At 45.5% G+C, this 18,539-nt stretch overlaps 1 protein-coding gene across 1 annotated transcript in view; it reads left to right on the top strand.

Annotated features, from left to right (window-relative positions):
• The first annotated feature begins 279 nt into the window (after window positions 1-279).
• LOC119163756 (XK-related protein 6) overlaps window positions 280-18,539 on the top strand; it is a 28,514-nt gene continuing 10,254 nt past the window's right edge. Inside the window, exons 1-4 of the mRNA XM_037415823.2 lie at window positions 280-683; window positions 3,293-3,498; window positions 4,434-4,722; window positions 8,783-9,014. Coding sequence (XP_037271720.2) covers window positions 280-683; window positions 3,293-3,498; window positions 4,434-4,722; window positions 8,783-9,014 — 1,131 coding nt within the window. The remainder of the gene's footprint in view (window positions 684-3,292; window positions 3,499-4,433; window positions 4,723-8,782; window positions 9,015-18,539) is intronic.

Raw genomic sequence — 18,539 nt, 5'->3', positions numbered from 1 at the left:
TCGCAATCCGACAAAACGTGTAGTCGATTTCACGTCCTAACCACCACACTGCAAAACCCTACATCAGCAGAGCCGGCGGAGGAAAGGAACTGGAGCAAACGGTTGGCCTCCGACGCCGGAAGTACAATCACCTTGCACTTCCTGGGCGAGAGATGACCGCTGGCTGGCCGACGCTCATACCGTGGCGACTGCGAGGTAAACAAACCCGTTCGCTCGCGTCCCCGCACCTCCCAATTCCTTGATCGGGAGTGGCCGCTCCGATCGGATCGGCACGTCGCTATGCCGGCCGCGACGGCGCCGAGCTCGCCGAACGGCGGTGCGTACTCGCCGCCGGTCGCAGCGGTGAAAATGGACGGCTTCAGGACGATGGACGACGAGGTGGACGCGATCTCAGATTCCCTCCCCTTCAATGCGTGGGACAAACTGGTGCTCCTCTTCTCCATGACGACCGCGATCGTGGACATCTTCACCGACGCCTGGGTGGCGCACAGGTACTGGCAGCAGGGCCAGCGGGTCTACTTCGGCCTGACGATCGCGCTCATTTTCGTGCCCTCCTGGATCGTCACATGGATTAGCCTCAGGTGGTGCCTCATCCAGAAGCGCCACCCCGAGTACGACGAGTTCAGGCTGCGGACGAAGCTGGCCGTCGTCCTCCACGTCTTCCAGCTCGCCATCGTGTACAGGTATGCAGTGCCACAAAGGCATTACATTGCCGTACGTACTGCGCGATTCAACTCGCGCGTCTCCGGATCGTTGCGCTTACCACAACGCAAGACGATCGCATGCGTTCATCTTTTGTACGCCCTCGCAATCTTTTCTACTCACTATTTAAAGTCGACCACGTCTGTTCAAGTAATACTTGTAATGAGTGGATATTCTATGATTTACAATACAGTGAAGTAACCAGTATACCATGCCAGATCCTAGACCGCAATCCTAAAACATTTTACAGTATATATTGAAGTGAGTAACATACTGACAACTAACCAGCATAAGTTTCGACTCGTTGTTCAGTGTCGAATGTCTCATCAGTGCTAGTGATACTTAGTGAACATCTAGTGATCTACAGTACAGTACAATAGCCAATGGATCGTGAAAGGCCATAGAAACCTAAAATTCTAACAGATCTGGCAGTGTGTTTTGAAGTTAATAACATACTAACAGCTAACCAGCGTGGGTTTTAATGTGAGATCACAACAGATAACACAATATAACGAAGTTGCCCGCAATTCTTTTCGGTTAATTGAAAGTTAGACAGATATAAGAAAAGTCTGATTGCAAGCGTCACAGCAAAACTAGAGGCAATTATCGGCAGGCAATAATTGGCATTGGAAGCATTGCAACTAGCATTAGAAATTTCTTATTCCAGCGTTCACAGTTTTCCTTTCACAAGAAAGCATTATCTTATATTCTTTATACTAACAACTAAAACAAGCCTCATGTTCATGTAAAGTTGCTTTTTTATGTTCTTTGTGTCTATTTTTTCTGTTCAATTAGATTCTACTAAGTTAAAAGATTGTTAGCTTTTGAATAGCTATGTTGTATTAGGATGAACAGCTGTTTAATTGTGCAATGCATTGCCTTCTAAACTGTTTTGCACATGTGCATATTTTCTCTTCATGTCAGTTATATAGTGGTTCCTTGAAATGAGCTGTACAATATGTGTATTCACGATATAACAATATGCTCACCTGTTAAGGTCAAGGTGTAGATACTGGCAGTATTGAAAGTTAGATGCAATGATCTTCAATAGGTGGAACCGAGCGAAGTTGTTGGTCATCGAATGTGAAAAATCAATAATCTCCAAGTTTCCAAGTTAGCTCACTGCTACTTGTAGCATAATGGCTGGGTTTATACATTGTATTAGTGCTGCTACTCTGGCTTGCTAACTGATATTCACAACACCTGAATTTCTTTGTTCCTTCAATCTGTGAGCATAAACCATGAAATGTAGCATACTGCAAATGTGTTGTCATTGCAGATATTGCAGTGGCGCACGTTTGAGGTCTTGTTTTACACACACGCACACACACACACACAGGATGTTTCAAAATATGTGGCGCACGTTTGAGGTCTTGTTTTACACACACGCACACACACACACACAGGATGTTTCAAAATATGTGTTCAATATTCATTAAAAATTACAGAAAGGAGGTATCTGCGTGCTACTTGCGACATTGCCTTCCTGGGGCAGAAGACATCTTAGGATGGGTACAAACATTAATTGTGGCAGTAATTATAGAAATTAACACAATTAACTTTTTAAGCAGTGGTAATAGCCAGTCGAGTCGAATGGGCGAACCCGAGCCCTTTTTTACGAATAGTCTATTGCCACTTTGTAATTTTGGAAAAGCAGCCACTGGTAATCACCGAGGAGTGATGCGATCTGGCCAACTTAGCTAGCGAAAACGAAATCGACGCATCAATCGGCGCATCTACTATCCACTTCGAAAACGCCCTTGGTGACGGCACTGTTTCTCTCGGCGTTATCAACCGTCAATTTACGCCGCTTATCTACGCCCGCTTATTCTTCTCCCCCAATGCGAGGGAAACAGTGTTGTCTAAGCGAACGGCAGATGCGCTGTTTGGTGCATCGGTTTAGGTTTCGCCAGCTAAGTTGGCCAGATTGCATCACTCTGCAGTGATTACCACTGGCCACTTTTCCAAAACTTTAAAGTGGCTATAGGCTATTTGTAGGGAGGGTTTTTATTTGCCCATTTGACTCGACTGGCTATTACCACTGGTTAAAACGTTGTGTTAATTTCTATAATCATTGACATAATTGATGTTTGTACCCTTCTAAAGATGCTTTCTGCCACAGGAAGGCAACACTGCAAGTAGCATGCAGATAGCTCCTTGCTGTAATTTGTAAGGAATATTGGACACATTTCTTTTCTTGAAACACCTTGTGTATGTTTGTGTGTTTATGTGTGTGTGTAGTACACACACACACACACACACACACACACACACACACACACACACACACACACACACATATATATATATATATATATATATATATATATATATATATATATAAACAATAAATGTCATCGAAATGAAGCATGGCCAAACTTAGTTTATATTGGTTCATTACAGCTGATGATTCACTAGTCTTTATTATATAGACGCTCAGCTGTACATGTAAACTGCTGGTGCATGCAGTTCAGTAAACGTGCCTTTTTTGTATGCTGTTTGGTTTTTCGTGTAGCTGACAGGCGACGAATATGCAAAGTAGTTTGATAAACGTTTTGCATATACAGTTTATTTCTTCATTACGTGGCAGGTACCTGAGTGCACTGATCTTTGGCTGCAAGAGCCAAGACAAATCGCGCACAAAGACAGATCGTCGCATCTACTACCAGCTGATGCTGTGGGAGGACAACGATGCTTCCATACTGCGATTGGTCGAGTCCTTCCTCGAATCAGTGCCACAGCTCTTGCTCCAGGCCTACGTGCTCCTCACCACACAGGACCAGGCACAGTCATTGGGTGGGTGTTGTTTTCTTTCTAAATGACCGGGCACGCAAACACAGACACCAGAGAGAGGTGAAGACACCACAGACACCAACTAACGACTGCAATAGCGCACAATGGTGCAAAAGAAAGAAGGCATATAAAAGCTCATCTGTACGTGCCCATGCAATAGGCAGACCTATTAGTCCGGCATGCGTGATGGTCTACGTGGGAAATAACTAGTCAGGGACTTGATTGATTGATTATGCAAGTTAGCAGTGGACTTACGTACAGACTACCACTGTTATAGATATGCCATGTTTCAACCATTAGACACGCTTCGTCATTCTGGTACCTGTACGAAACTGTGCATTAGTGGAATATTGGCGTGTACTTACAATCTTGACAATGTAAAAATAACTTATAAAACAAGTCCCCGTTTAGAGATCTCTGAAGTTCCAATAATCTATAGTTAACACTGCAGCCAGTCTGGCCCGTGTAGAAGCGGCTGCAGCTGAAAGGAACGTCATACACCACATCTGCTTGGCAGTCAGCGAATTTGTTGGTGTGTTTTACAAAACAAATGTACTAAAAAATTGCCCACCTTTATAACAAATTTTCGGATATAACAAACTTACTTTCGTGTAAGGTGTAACTTTGTTATATTGAGGTTTGAGTTTACCTTACTTTCTACAGCCACACAAATGCTGCCTGAACGCAGCATTTCGTGCGGCTGTAGAGAGGAACGTCAAGGCTCAGGAGGAAGGTAAGAGCGTTTGTATTGTAAGAAGGAGGAGGAGAATTGAAAGAGGAAGGACAGGGAGGTTAGCCAGTTCTCAGACTGGCTGGCTACCCTGTATTGTAAGGTCAAGCACAAGGCCAAGGAGGTTGAAAGCGTCACTGGTGTGGTGTACGACATTCTGCTTTCATTCAGTGAGTGCTCGCTGCTGACCACTTCCTACGCCTCGCAGTACTCGCGCAGGTGGTGTCGGTGGGAGTTGGCGTCGGGTCAGTGGCCTGGTCGCTGGTGGCCTACGTGCGAACGCTGCGTTTCTCGCTCGAGGACTCGCCCAACGTCTCCTGGCTCGGCACGCTGGTCATCTGCTGCTGGCGCCTAATGGTGCTCATGCCCCGACTGACCGCCCTCGCCCTGTTCACATCGGTATTCCAGTGGGCGCTGTTCGTCGTCTGTGGCATCCGCTGGCTGCTCATGTATGCCTGGCTCATCAAGTTTGTGCGCATCGGCCAGTACAAGGGCAGGTGAGCAGCCGGGATTTGCACAGCTCGAGGGCACTGCAGCCTTTTAGTGACATAAGATATTCTAGTTCCATCAAGAAAATGCAGCTACTAGAGGGGGCATTATAGAAATAGTAATGGTAGCGGGTGTCCCCCTTTGTCTGTTGCCTTCTTCTCCTTCTTTTATGTAGGGTTGACTTGAAGCATGCCAGTGGTATAGACCTTTCCACAAAAGAGAAAAAATTCTGCCATGCAGGATGGCACATGAAAGCACAACGGCTAAGGTCACAGCCTCAACAGTGCGTTTTTTGGGAGGTCATGCCTATTTAGAACAGCCCAAAGGAGATAAAAGCAGTGCCCTGGGGGTCATCTGTTAAAAGTCTCTATGGATGCGAGCAAAAATATGTTTTCGCTATAAATAATTTCTCATTAATGGTTCGTGAATAGTATTTGAGCTTCCGAATATTTTTCAAGTAGTATTTGCTGTTCCATTCGATTCATCTTGTGGGGTCTAGAATTTGCGAGCGACGTGCACGCTCTTGGAGTGAAAGGACACGGCAGACGCTGTCAGAACAAACCAAAGTACAACACACATTTATTTAACTAATTTAGACGACGGTATCATCCGCCGAATCGATACATCAATTGTAATTAGCACACTAGGACACGCACACAATCTTACCATCCACCCTATGACAAACACAATAACACACCCAAGGCGGCGTCACCAAGGCTTGACCTACCACGAGGGCCCCAACATGCGGCCCGCGGTGCCACGTGCCGAGGACCCACGCTAAAGACAACTGCGCAGAAGAGCCTCGCTCAACTCTTGCCCACCACCAAGGCTCGCCTTCTACCAGGGGTCACCGCCGGCGCTACTACTCTATCAACAATGATGATGATAGTGGTGCTCAACGCGAACACGCCATCTATCATCGATGGTTGTACCCCGAAATGCGGCTTTTGGGTGAGACACGTGCGCCGCGCGGTGCAAACTACTTTACAGGGGGTGTCAGCACCCTCACATTTTTTAATCTTAATTCAAACCATATTCCACAAAAAACAACAGCAAATAAATCGGCTACACAAGCTCTAACAAAAAAAATCACAACACATGTGTCTTCATGATGTCCGTGCACCACGACACCGCCGCCGGTTGACACTGCTGCCACTGTGGGGCTCGACTTCACCTCAGTACCGGTCCCGCAACAGCAACATTGCCATTGGCGCGACAAACCGTCACTAACGTCGACACGTCTTCCAGTTGCGACCAGCCCTCACGAGGGCGCCGGACTGCAAGCAGTTGCGCAGGTCCCAGGCATCTCCATCGCCCAACCTTACAACCGCATTCCTGGCCAGCGGCGCTAACGCTGTGCTGAAGACAGCCGGCCGTGGATTACATCACTCCCGCTTCGTATATTGCAAAACACTCGACAGAAACCATAGAGCAGGGCCTAGGGAAAAGAGCTTCGGGCAGTTCGCCCACATGGTACGATGGTGGTTACTGCTAGCTAATACATCGGGAGCGGCCTAGACGCCCATCAAAATAAAACAAAAGTCGCTTTTACTAACTCGTGCATCGCAAGATAAAATGTGAGGGAAGCAGAGTGCGACACCTCGACGGCATGATCTTCCTGGTTGTGCCACGTGCGACAGGCGGCTGTGCAGAGCCATAGGCCTAATGAGTCGCTTGGCAACAACCGTCATCCACCCAGCCTAGGCGCAGAAGAGGCAGCTGCAAGGAGACATCCACTCTGTAAGGTGGCCATATCGCTCGCCGCACACAGCAGCTTACCGAGTGAGCGGCGTCCACTGCCGGAACGGTTTTACGACGCCCCGGCGTCGAGCTGCAATACCAGACAGCAACGACACCCGGCTCCCTGAACCCAAAGAGATTGAAGAAGCTATTTACAGAAAATCGGACCACCCACGAGGCTTCTATACTCGCTCGCTTCGGGCTTGGCCTACAATCCACGTCCTCTAAGCCTTGCTCACCCCAGGATGCACACCGCATGGCTCTCGTTCCAACTAAACGTTCTTGAAAACCACGACAACAACAAAAAAACACTTGCGAGCAGAAAAAAAACTGGAGTGCTGACTAGTTCAAACACGTCACAAGACCAATCTCTTCGCTCTCAAAAAAAAGCATACCGCCGATGCTAGTAAAGAAGTCTCTCTAGGCCTATTCTACCCTGGCTGGCTCTAACAAAAGCTTGTACCGAATCGCAAAAACTGTCATCTGATACTCCAAGAGCGCCTTGTTGGGCAGCCAGTGTGGGGTCTCCAAATCGGCGAGCGAGCGCCACGCTCTTCGAGTGAACGGACACAGTTAACGTGATGGGTACAAACCAAACAACTCACACACATTTAATTAACTAATTTAGACAACGATGTCGTCTGCCGAATCGTTACATCAATTGTAATTAGCACACTAGGACATCCGCACACAATATTACCATCCACTCCATGACAAACACAATAACACGACAAGCACAATAACACACCCAAGGCGGCGGCGCCGACGCTTGACTTACCACGAGGGCCCACGGTGCCGCGCGCCGAGGACCCACGCTAGAGACCACCGTTTGCGGCAACCGCCACACACAAAAGAGACTCGCTCAACTCTCGCCTCCCACCAAGGCTCACCTTCCGCCAGGGGTCACCGCTGGCGCTACCACTCTACCAACCATGATGATGATAGTGGTGCTCAACGCAAACACAACGCCATCTATCGCGGCTGGTTCTACCCCAAAATGCGGCTTTTGGGCGAGACACATGCATCACGTGGCGCAAACAACTTTACTGGGGGTTTCAGCACCTCGACAGTTTGGAATTTCACGATTTGAACTATTCGAACTCTTAGAAAACAAATATAGTGGTTTCATTCTCTGGAAATCAAATCACAACACTGCTAAATAATCGACGTAAACACAATTTTTCTCATGAGCGTTGACGTGTCAAAAAGTTAATGTCTGTCATCTTATCCTGACTATCTTTCCGACAAGGTAATTTGATCGCTCCACACAAACTAGAAAGAGTGCAACTCAAAAATGCGAAGCACGGCTGCATTTGGAGCGTGCACCCAATTTTCAAAAATTAGTATACTCAGGTTTAGTTAACATAATCACTACGAAGAAATGGAGCGTAAATAATGCTAAAAAGGAGTGGCACTTTTGGCTGTGATGTACCAGAGATAAAAAAAAAGTTAAAGTTTTGCTGCAAGAGCAAAGCAATGAATGCGACAGCAACAACTTGGAAAGTAATGCTGAGAACGGCTAGCAGATCAAAACGTGCAGCGCACTGCTCATGCACAAAATGGCGCACAAAAACAACACACACGGAACGAGAGCTAGCTAACGTTTACAGCTCGACTCTTAATGCACAGTTTAAACAAAAATGATGCATGGAATGTAATCACAGGTACAGATATGAGTGCGAAGTTACGAGTGTCTCAGTTGTTACTTTGCTGTGTTTGAAAAGCACGCTCTTTTCACAAACGGGGCCTGCCCAGCGAGCGAAGTGACCTTTGTGGTCCAGGCAACTTACACAGTCGTTCTGGTAAAAGGCCAAAGCACACGATTCTCCCACCGAAGGATAAGTGTGCGCGCACAAGCACCTACCCCCCTACCCCTTCTCTATCCGCGGGGCATAGTACGCATGGGAGATAAGCACGCATTGCGCATCGCGACGAGCTGGGTGCCGAGCATGGGCAGCCTTTTTCTTTCTTGAGTTTTCGTATATACATATAGGTATGTATGTGTATATATATATGTATATATACGATGCATGACGGCAAAAACCAGGTGAGACTGTCCATATAATTGCTATAGCAATAATAGGACTGTTGCCTGAACCAGTCGCTTGACTGGCCGGCCTTTCTTTTACTGTGGTACTCATAGCGGCTAGCGCTAAGTGGCAGTTTGGTGAACAGAAAAGCTATTGAGAGACTTTGGTAGCACTTAAGCTGCTGCAGCATTACAGGCTATTGGCATGACAGTGGAAAACTAAAACACCGATCACATAACTTGTAACATGCAGCAGTCGTTCTTCTTTCTCTTACTTTTTGAAAAAATGTTCATTTCAGGAGCGACAAGCTTGTCTTCAAAGCGGTGCTGGCATTCATATACATTTCCTGTTTCATCGATCTGGCTCCTGGAAACCGCCGGTTCCGTTACGCCTTCTTCTACGCGTTCACCTTCGGCGAGAATGCTCTTTTGCTCGGACTGTGGTACCACTACAAGCAGGGAAGCCCCTGGTATGAAACAGTCGCGCTCCTGGGCAGTTTCTGCAGCTTCTGTATGGGCATGGTCTTTCTGGTAAGCTTTGTCGGCTTCGCTGTTGTCCTCTTAATTTAACCACTCTGTATCACTGCTGAGAGCGACCCAGAAGTGTTGCAGTGGGCTGGTAGTTAACACGCTTTGGTGATGTTCGCTTGCTGTAATCAATAAAACACCAGATGTCATTCTAAGATTATCATGAAACCCAAGCAAGGGCCCCTGTCAGCAAGTCAATATCACCGACAAAGCGGAAAGGTGGGGGCGATTTCTTGGAATGGGCATCAAAAGTCGCGAGCGTTGAAGCAAAGTTTTCATGCCAGAAAAGGTGTGCCAGTAGGATTGCACAGTAATTTTCTCCCTTAAGAGTTGATAAAAAACAAAAAAAGTGTTTTATTAAACTGTAGTCTAGGACAATGAAATTAGTGCTGTATACATAGGCTTTTACGCTGATTTCAAATCTGCAATTAGTTTCATAGTAAGTTGCACAGTTTTCATTTAGTGCAATGACAAAGTTTATATTATAGTTCATTCTGGACAAACTTTTTATGCCACAAAACTTTTTTATGGTTCTGAGCCATTAATGCTTCATATTGCTCCATATTAACTGTAAAATGCAAATAAGTATCAGGAAAGCTCGTATAAGACATGCTAATAGAAAAGAAAAATTGTAATGTGAGAATTCTTAGAACCCTCAGACCATACTAACTGCTTACTTTAGGCTCCTAATAATTATGCAGGTGATGTCAAATTTTAAACAAGATACTTGCACTCTTCACATGTTAAGGAATATGTAGGTGAATTTCATCGCAATCCGGCTTTCAGAAGTATCGAAAGCATGGTGTCCAATCTAAAAAAGTTGCCCAAAAACGGATCTTGTGACAGACGCATTTTAAAGGTGCAGGAAAAAGCTCATCTAGGGAAAAAAATAAGTTTTTTTTAACGATGATTTCTTCATTCATGCATACTTGCCAGGTCTCCCAGATTGGCCGGGAGACTCCCAGATTTCGACCGTTTCTTCAGTTTGTACGGTTGTTATGAAAATCTCCCAGAAATCGAAATTTCTGTCCGTGATCTGGCCGCATTGAGAAAAAAGCAGCTCATTCCGCTCCAGGCTTTTTGAACCTACCCCATTTTATTATAAATGAGTTTAAAAGGTGTTCATCTAAACCAGTGGTTCTCAAAGGGGGGTCCGCGAAGCCATTTCTATGATTCGCGAAACACCGCATTTTTCTTTAGGTGTGAGTGTGCGACGTATTGATGAACTGTCCAAAATGAAGTGATGTGGCAAGTTTATTTGATGTTTTTTTGGTAGCAATAAAAGGTAGGCTTGTGCGAATATCCGAATAATAATGTTCAAATGAATAGTGAGTATTCACTTCAATTCCTTAAACTTAAACCTTAAACTTAATGCATACAAAACACTAATTATACCATGTTTAGAGTACGCCAATCTCATCTGGAGTCCACATCAAAAGCACCTCATTAATCAAATAGAAAGAATAAAAAAATTGGCAGTTAGATTTGTATACTCAGATTTCTCGAGGCAATCCAGTTCTGCAGGCTTGCTCACAAGGGCAAACTTAAAGCCTCTTTCGCAACGCAGAATTATCTCGCGACTAAAATTTCTTTACCATTTATATCATGGTCAATTCCCCATATCGCGATCTCATTACCTGCCAGACCCGCCCAAACACTCATCACGACTGAACCATTCCAAAACAATCCATCAACCTTTCAGTCGTGTTAACGCTCATAAACATTCCATTTTTCCGTCAGCTATCCACCATTGTAATTGACTAAACAACAATATTGTGTGCTGTAACACTATTCAATCATTTATGAACTTAATACAGTGTGTCCATTTTGAATTATGAGCTGTTTGACATTATATCTTCTTTCTTGTTCTTCCGGTATGTATTTTCTTACGATGCTTAGTATGTATCTTCTTGTCTCCACTCCTGCATGGGCCGTGAAAACCCTGCAGTATGTTCAAATAAAAAAAAGTTTAAATTTAAATGATTGAAAATTTTGAAGTATTCGCAATGAACGAATAGGTGTATATTAATCTGCTTGTAACGGCTCGTAAAGGTGGTTTTGCTGCAGTGTTGCAGTGCTAAGCCGTTAACGCACCTAACCAGGGGAAATGCGCTGTTTGCCGCGAAGCCCCTCTGCAAATTTAAAGGGACCCTGCAACACTTTTTGAGCATAGTGAGAAAACGCTCCCGATCGATAGTCGAGGCTTCCGAAAACACGCGAGTCAAATATATGGCGCACCACGCGACCTGCGATTCACAGTAAATTCTCAAAGCCAGCTGAATATTGCTCTCTTCTTTCGGCAAATGAGACCATGAGCTCAAAAATCACTCATCAGAGCTATTGCATCAGCCATTGGCTGGTTTAAGATGGCACGCTCAGTCCTCACTGGAGCTGCAGTGGGAGGCCGCGACATGTACAGGCCTGCGGGCGCGATCACACTGAAAAGCCGCATATTCTAGGAAAAGAGAAGAAAAAAAAAGAGGTGCTCAAGGTCACGAGGTGCATATGACGTATTTTCTTTTGCCATGCCACTCCTCCCTGCTTAGCTTCCAGTTATTTTATCAGGACGAAAAGAGAGAATTAAATTGCAGCGTGCGACTAATTTTCAGAAACTCTGCCGCTCGTACTGGACTGTTTCTAAAAATTTTGCAGCGATAAATTTGCAAGGCAACAAGCTTCTTTACTGGCCCCATGGCTACTTGAAAAAGGGTTGCAGGGCCCCTTTAAATGAACATGTTACCCTCAAATCAATTAATCTTTTTATTAAGCTTAAAAGCTTGTTATGACAACTTATATGTTATAAGTATAATAAAATTTAATATGTTAACTATTTTACAGGTTATCATTCGCATCCTATCGAAACTAATATCCCGCTACTACTCAAAGTTGTTTCGACTTCCTGTGAATGAAAAAAAATGACATTTGCATAGAGGCTTTATTGCAATATAAAAATATATTGTGCTGGTTAGTCAGGTCATGATAAATATGCCCATTTTTTTTTTGTATATTATATATGCTATTCAAATTTTATTCAAGATTATTAGACTAAAATCACTATTCGCTTCGAATTCTTTTCTAACCTAAAATTCACTATTTGCACAAGCCTAATAAAAGGTACCTGTTTCGCGCTCCAGTTGTGTTAACTTACCTACGTACCCCCCTCCTCCTCCTCCTCCGTACGCTCTGCTGCAAGTGGTCTTCCATCACTTCCACCAGTCCCCAAAGGGTCCTCGACACATCATGGGCTGAGAACCACTGATCTAAACGTACAGTATAATCTCAGTGATGCGAAACCCCGGCAGGTACGAATTCTTCAAATTCCCCAGCCAAATTCTACTATGTTCATTGGGCCTCAATTCAAATATTCTGAACACATTTCCTAATCACAGTGGTTGATACGAACTTTAGTACGGAAACCGTCGAACGAAGGCCAAGAGTAGCGTACTCGAAGCTATAGAGGTACGCATGCGACCGGCGCACGCACTGTCTTTTACAATGCTTGTGATTGTCGTTGCCACAACCGCTCTCGATGAAACTGCGGTCGCTCTTGACACAATCATGTATGGCGATGACGTAACTGACAAAACTGCGAAAGTGTGCGCTCAACCAGGAAAAGCAACGCTGTTTTCCGCAAACTCTGCGGACAGAACTGTGGCAGATGCTATCATAGATGGCATAAAACGACTTAGTTTTGAAGGCACATGCGCATCCACGTGCACGGAGTTTGTAAAATGAACTACCATTTGCCGCAACCACGGCGCACAAAACCACGATTACAACGACGCGATGGCGATCTACGAGTTCCGAGGGCACGCAGCAGTAGGTTAAACGCAGTAAATACGTAAAAAATGAAAAAAACTTACAGTTTTGCCACGAGGGCGAAGCAATGAATGCAACAGCAACAACTTGGAATGTAACACTGAGAACGACAAGCAGATCGAAACGTGCAGCGCACTGCTAACACACAAATGACGCACGAAACGCAGGACGAGAGTGAACAAACAACGTTTATTGCTCGACATGTAACGCGCTGTTTAAACAAAAACGATGCACGATACGTAATCACAGGTACAGATGAGTACAAGCTAACAAGTGTTCCAGTTGTTATACCTCACTGTGTGCAGAGACCGAAGTGACTTTTGTGGGCCCAGCAACTAACGCAATCGTTTCAATGAAAGCCGAAGGCACACGATTTTTCCCACCAAAAAATAAGGATAAGGAGGTACTGGCGATATGGACCTTACGCCAAACAGTTTCGATATCTGGAGGTGACTACAGTACAAAAAAACTCAAATCAGACCTCAAGAAGATGGCCACGCCTCCATCACGACCATGTTGTCTATCAGCACGAACAACAACGAACCCTGGGGGAGTAACTTCAGAGTCATAAATGTCAGCGTGAAGCCAAGTTTCCGTGACGCCAATAATGTGGGGACAATAAGTTGCAAGCCAGTGTATAAAATCACGAACTTTATTATTGAGACTTCTGGCATTAATATTCAGGAGGCAGATATTATCTTGTGCCTCATGATGTGGTCATTTCGTACGGTTAGATGAAACATTAGAGCTCTCAAGGGGAGACGCTCCTCGAAAAAGTTTTTTTTTTTATTTCTAGTAATAGAGACTTGAAAAGTTTGTTATTAGTATAGTTTTTCATGCAGATTTCAAATATGCAATCATTTTTTGTGTAGCTGCTATAATTATTGAGTTATGCCATAAATAATAGCAAAAAGTTACATTTTTTGCGGGCACTCTTTTATGTACTAAACTTTCAATAAAAGCACTGTGTCTGATCTTATTTGACTCTTGGTAGATTGAAAAGTGCAAATATCTATATAGATATGTCACAGAAATATTGGAACCAAGAAAAAAAAATTGTATTGAATGACTTATTATTTTCAATCTCCCTTGAAACAATAAGCTAATATTTTCACAACTAATGCTGGTAGGCATTGCAATTTAGAGTAGATATTTGCATTCTGCATGTGTTGAAGAATATGTGTGCCAAGTTTCATTACTATACAATGAATATAAGTTTCTAAAAGGCTGCCCGGAAAACGTGAAACTGTCAGAAAAAATGAAAATGAGAAAAACAAGTTTGAAAGTTCGCAAAGTTGGCATTTATTAGGAAATCATTCTTTTTGCATCAAATTGGGGCACAATGAAAAGTACCTTGCCTTGAATGCACTGCAAGTGTCTAGAAGTCCCCTGCACCATAGCTTTGTCCTTCACGGCTCTTGCGGTCAGTGTCCTCAACACGAGCTCTCTTCGCTGTGTTGGGACGGTGTGCCCTCGCTTCTGCAGTTTGCTTCAGGTTCATTTTCCTGATGCGCATGACGTCACAGTGGTCACCATGTGTGGCCAGATCTTGTGAGGGGAGAATTCCAATGCCTTCGAGCACTTCTTCAAAGCCCCTGTGGCCTTTGTTGTACCAGAGTACAGCAAGAGCGGTGGCTGTCTCCACAGTTGTTCTGGAGGCGAACTGTTTTTGGACGTAGCAGCCATATCTTGCTGTTTAGCGATTCGGCTGCATTCTGTGTCTTGCCATGAAGGCACCGAATAAGGAGTTTCTCCTCTGTAAGGCGCTTGTAGATAGGCATAATTGCCAATCCTTGAGCCTTCGTCAACAGTGGGGTGTGGCGTGGTGCAGGCTCCCCCAGTGCTTCCGCACGCTTGTGCTTGCACCACGAATTTGGTCCCGCGGGGCAAAAGTTGTGGCTACTGGCACCATCACTGGAGCAGCAATGAAAATACGATGCCCATATGGCAGTGTACATATTTCGGACACTGTCCTTGTTGCTCGTGATGGCGATCTTGTAATATGTTTGTAGTTTTATTATTGTCGCATCTTTCAGTTTTTCGCCTCGTAGCAGTGGCGTTGCCAATTTCCGTAGGGCAGTTCCCAAGCGCTTTGCAACGTGGTTCGTGCACTCTTCTTTGTGAATGGGGGTGTCACAGTATACATTTGCCTCGCAGACTGCAGTGTAGGCCTTGCTGTCACCATCACTTAGGAAGCTGGTGAATCGCAGTGGAGTTTCATAAGACAAGGTCCTCTGCCATATATTGACAGCTGCCGCAGGTTCCATTGCATGGGATGAGCAGTCAGTGTTTTTTTGGCAAACTGGAAGATGAAAAGCTCGCCATATCTCTTCATCCTCCCCAAGGTCCCTGTGTATACTGCAAGCATGGCAGTAGTTCGAAAGAACTTCAAAATCGAGGCAGAGCCCCGTGTCCAAGGACACGACTGTGCCCACTCCATTGTGGCTTTTATGACCTCTTTTCTGCCAGGTGCCATCAAACATGACTGGCACATCTCTGCCGCCGACTGCGTCCTTCGTGATGTTTCGTGCCTGGTGCAAGTTTTTGCTCACTGCCGTCATCGCCGCACCATGGAGCTTCTTGCAAATGCCGTTGAATGTCTTGTGATGCATCGGGCTCGGAAGACCGAGAATCGCACAAAATCGTGAAAGTTGGTCGTGGCCTGCGCCTATAGCGCGTGCTGCCAGAACTGCCTTCACGTTTACAGCAAAGCTGTCACGCGAGCTGCCGCTGTCAAAACGAGCGCTCGTTCCTTGGTCCCCGGCCGAAGCAGTACGTCTCGACGTGTGCGTGAACGAAAGTGCAGATTCAGGGCAATCAGAATTTTGACAGCACAGTTCGAGGAATGCCGAAAGTCCTTTGCGCTTTCCAGCTGCCTCTCGCACGCCGAGCTTCCGTTCGCGGCAGGTTGGGCATTGCGCACCCGCCACAAGTGCCGTCAGCGCATCGATTTCGCAAAGCAGCATGTTCGCAGTAGCAACATCTACCGGTCTACGTTCACTCTCGAAGAATCCAATGTTCCTTTGGGATGCACTGACGAATTCCACGGCAGCGGCTATTTCACAACCACTGTCGCAGGGTTCGGTGACGGTGTTAGGCCTATCCGAAGTCGGAGCGTCGGGGCGTTGGTCGGGGGCGACATCGTCGTTCGCTGTCGCTTTGCAAAGCGTCCGACGCCGTTTCCCTCGATACTTGTGGCGAGTTCTGAACTTTCGATTATCTGAACTGCACTTCTTCGGGCTTGCCATGACGCAAAAATTCAGAGAAACGCAGAAAAACTCGATCGCGACGTCCGAGGCTTCGCTCTTTTGCCGGAAAGATAGGAGGGGGAGGAGCATGGAGCGCACCGCCGTCCAATGGCGGCCTCGCGCTGTGTGCCGCGATATTCAAAACGCGTGACGTACGCGTTGTTTTTCTCGTTTTTTGTTTATTCTGCGTGAAGGCACGAGACTGGCTACTAGTGGATTATGAAGGATACGGCCTTCACAGCATGCGTGCACGATTGCAAATGGCGGCCAACTCGTCGTTTTCGCGACAGGACGACGCGAACTTCGCCGTTTTTCGCGACTTTCGCGCATTTCTCGCGTCACCGCTGCCCACTTGGAAGCATTTTTTGATAATTTCTCGTGCGAATTTCAGCTTGATATTTTCAGAAGTAATAGATTATAGTCCAAGGATGCCATGCCAATACAGCCGGAAAAAAAAAAGCGAAAATTTTCCGGAAAACCGCGACTTTTCGACCCGCGTCTCCCCTTAATAGACTGTTTCGAGGACTTCAGTAGTGAATTGGAAGTGCAATTCATACCGTTCACTATCAACATTTACATGGTCATACCCAAATGTAGAATGGAACCGTTGTTCCTGAAAGAAGCAGTAGCATTCCATAATTTTTGACGAATTAACCGTACATGCTCCGAGAAGTCTTCAGTTATCCGCAGTTTGGAAAACCCAAAACGTGTCTGGCCCCTTTTTATTACGATAGCAATAAACAGGGGCCAGACGCGTTTTGGCGTTCCTGTCAAAAGAATTTAGTAGTGAGCAAAGCATTGACCCGCGCTTTTGGGGCAGCCAGCTGCGCCGTCCCGTCCGTTCTCATGTGTCCCAGGAAGACACACACGAGTTGTTTTGGCCGAAATAGATTCTGCTAGTTGTGTCAATCCTTCGAGACTCTCACTTTAGTGAAAAACCATACCCTCGTGTTCCTCATGTAAAATGCAATGGCAAGCAGCCAGGTTACAATTTACAGGAGACTGTGGACATGAAGCACTTCTTAGTTTTTAGTCGCCACCTTTCAACATTAAAAAGTGTTTTTGACCTACTTCGAGCTTAATTACAATCTTCAGTTTTTTGTAATCAAAGTAGAGAAACTAAACTTGTGAAAGCAAATAAACATAAAAAATATGTAATTTTAGAAAGAAAGCTTGTTTTTCGACTCGCTGATATCTTACAAATACAAGAAACAAGAAAGTGCGTGACTTGAAAGTGCATAGTAGCGCAAGGCTGGAACCGGCTGTGGAGCTAGTGTTCGAACTAGCAAATTTTTGCTAGTAGTGCCAGGCTTTTGATGAGATGCCAGATTTTTGCTAGTACCAGTACTTAGTGTGGCTGTACTTTCCTATTCTTTTCTGTTTTCGATCAAATCACCAAACTGTGCTTGTCATGGTGCAAGTTCTGCACCAATTTCACCACGCTGCACCAAACCGCTTCTGCTGCGCCATCCTGCTCCAGAACGCATTATTGCGCCGAAACTGCCCCCACGGGGTTTTTGGTGCCTTCATGTGCTGTCATCAGAGAAGTGGTGAGCCGAAGTGAGCTCCCATCGTCACCATTACCCGATGCGCCATCTGTGACATTGGTGACGGCACAAAACAAGCAGTCTCGCCTCAAGAGCAGAGTGAATGCAACAATTTAGAGTGTTGTATGAAGCAAGGCTATCAGCTAGCTCTTTTGGGTCCGATGTCACGTACCTAAGGTAACAACCATCAGTTAAGTAATTAGATAATACAGTGAGTTATAAGGTACTCCTTTTGAATTTCGCCCGAGCATAAAAGTCAAAGAGACGCGCTGAAATTCAAGTAACTCTTGGGGCTGTAAGGGGAATAAGGCCAGGCATGTAAGGGAATATGGCTTCTTCATGGAGCGAATTGGTTTTCGTACTCTGTAATCTCAACGCAAAGTAAGCGGGCCGTTTGCTGATATCTGCCAAGGTAGCGCACATGTAACTGCCAGCGACCACGTCTCTATGGTAAAAGTTCCAAGTTGCTGCTCTAACGACGCAGCCTTTGCCCACGCCTTTTTGCCCAACGAAACACAGGCGGAGCTTTTCCTCTCTGCTTGAAGGGCCATCGACAGCATGCCACCTACATGGGATGATATTATAGCATGCACCTTTCGTGCAGCGCAAATGGCCGGCTCATATTATCTGTCTCTGCCGCGATCGTCACCAGTGCTTGCGCGCTCATGCTTCAAAATTTTGACGCCTTATCGGGACCGCCAGAAGCCTCATAGAGCCAATGTATTACAACATCTGAAGTTTTTTTACGCCGTAAGCCTTACGAGTCTAAACTTTTTATCAAATTGTGAGCCCCAAAAATGCATTAACAATACCACCGTCACTCCCACGCTTTAGTGCATTTTGAAAGTCAGCTTTGCTGCAATACTTCAACATCGCCGGTGAAGCATATCGAAAATCCTGGGGTTGTGGGGTCG

The sequence above is a fragment of the Rhipicephalus microplus genome, chromosome 9 (genome assembly GCF_043290135.1).
Source record: "Rhipicephalus microplus isolate Deutch F79 chromosome 9, USDA_Rmic, whole genome shotgun sequence".
Lineage (NCBI taxonomy): Eukaryota > Metazoa > Arthropoda > Arachnida > Ixodida > Ixodidae > Rhipicephalus > Rhipicephalus microplus.
Note: the sequence above shows the minus strand (reverse complement) of the source record. Positions and strands in the feature narration are given on the sequence as shown.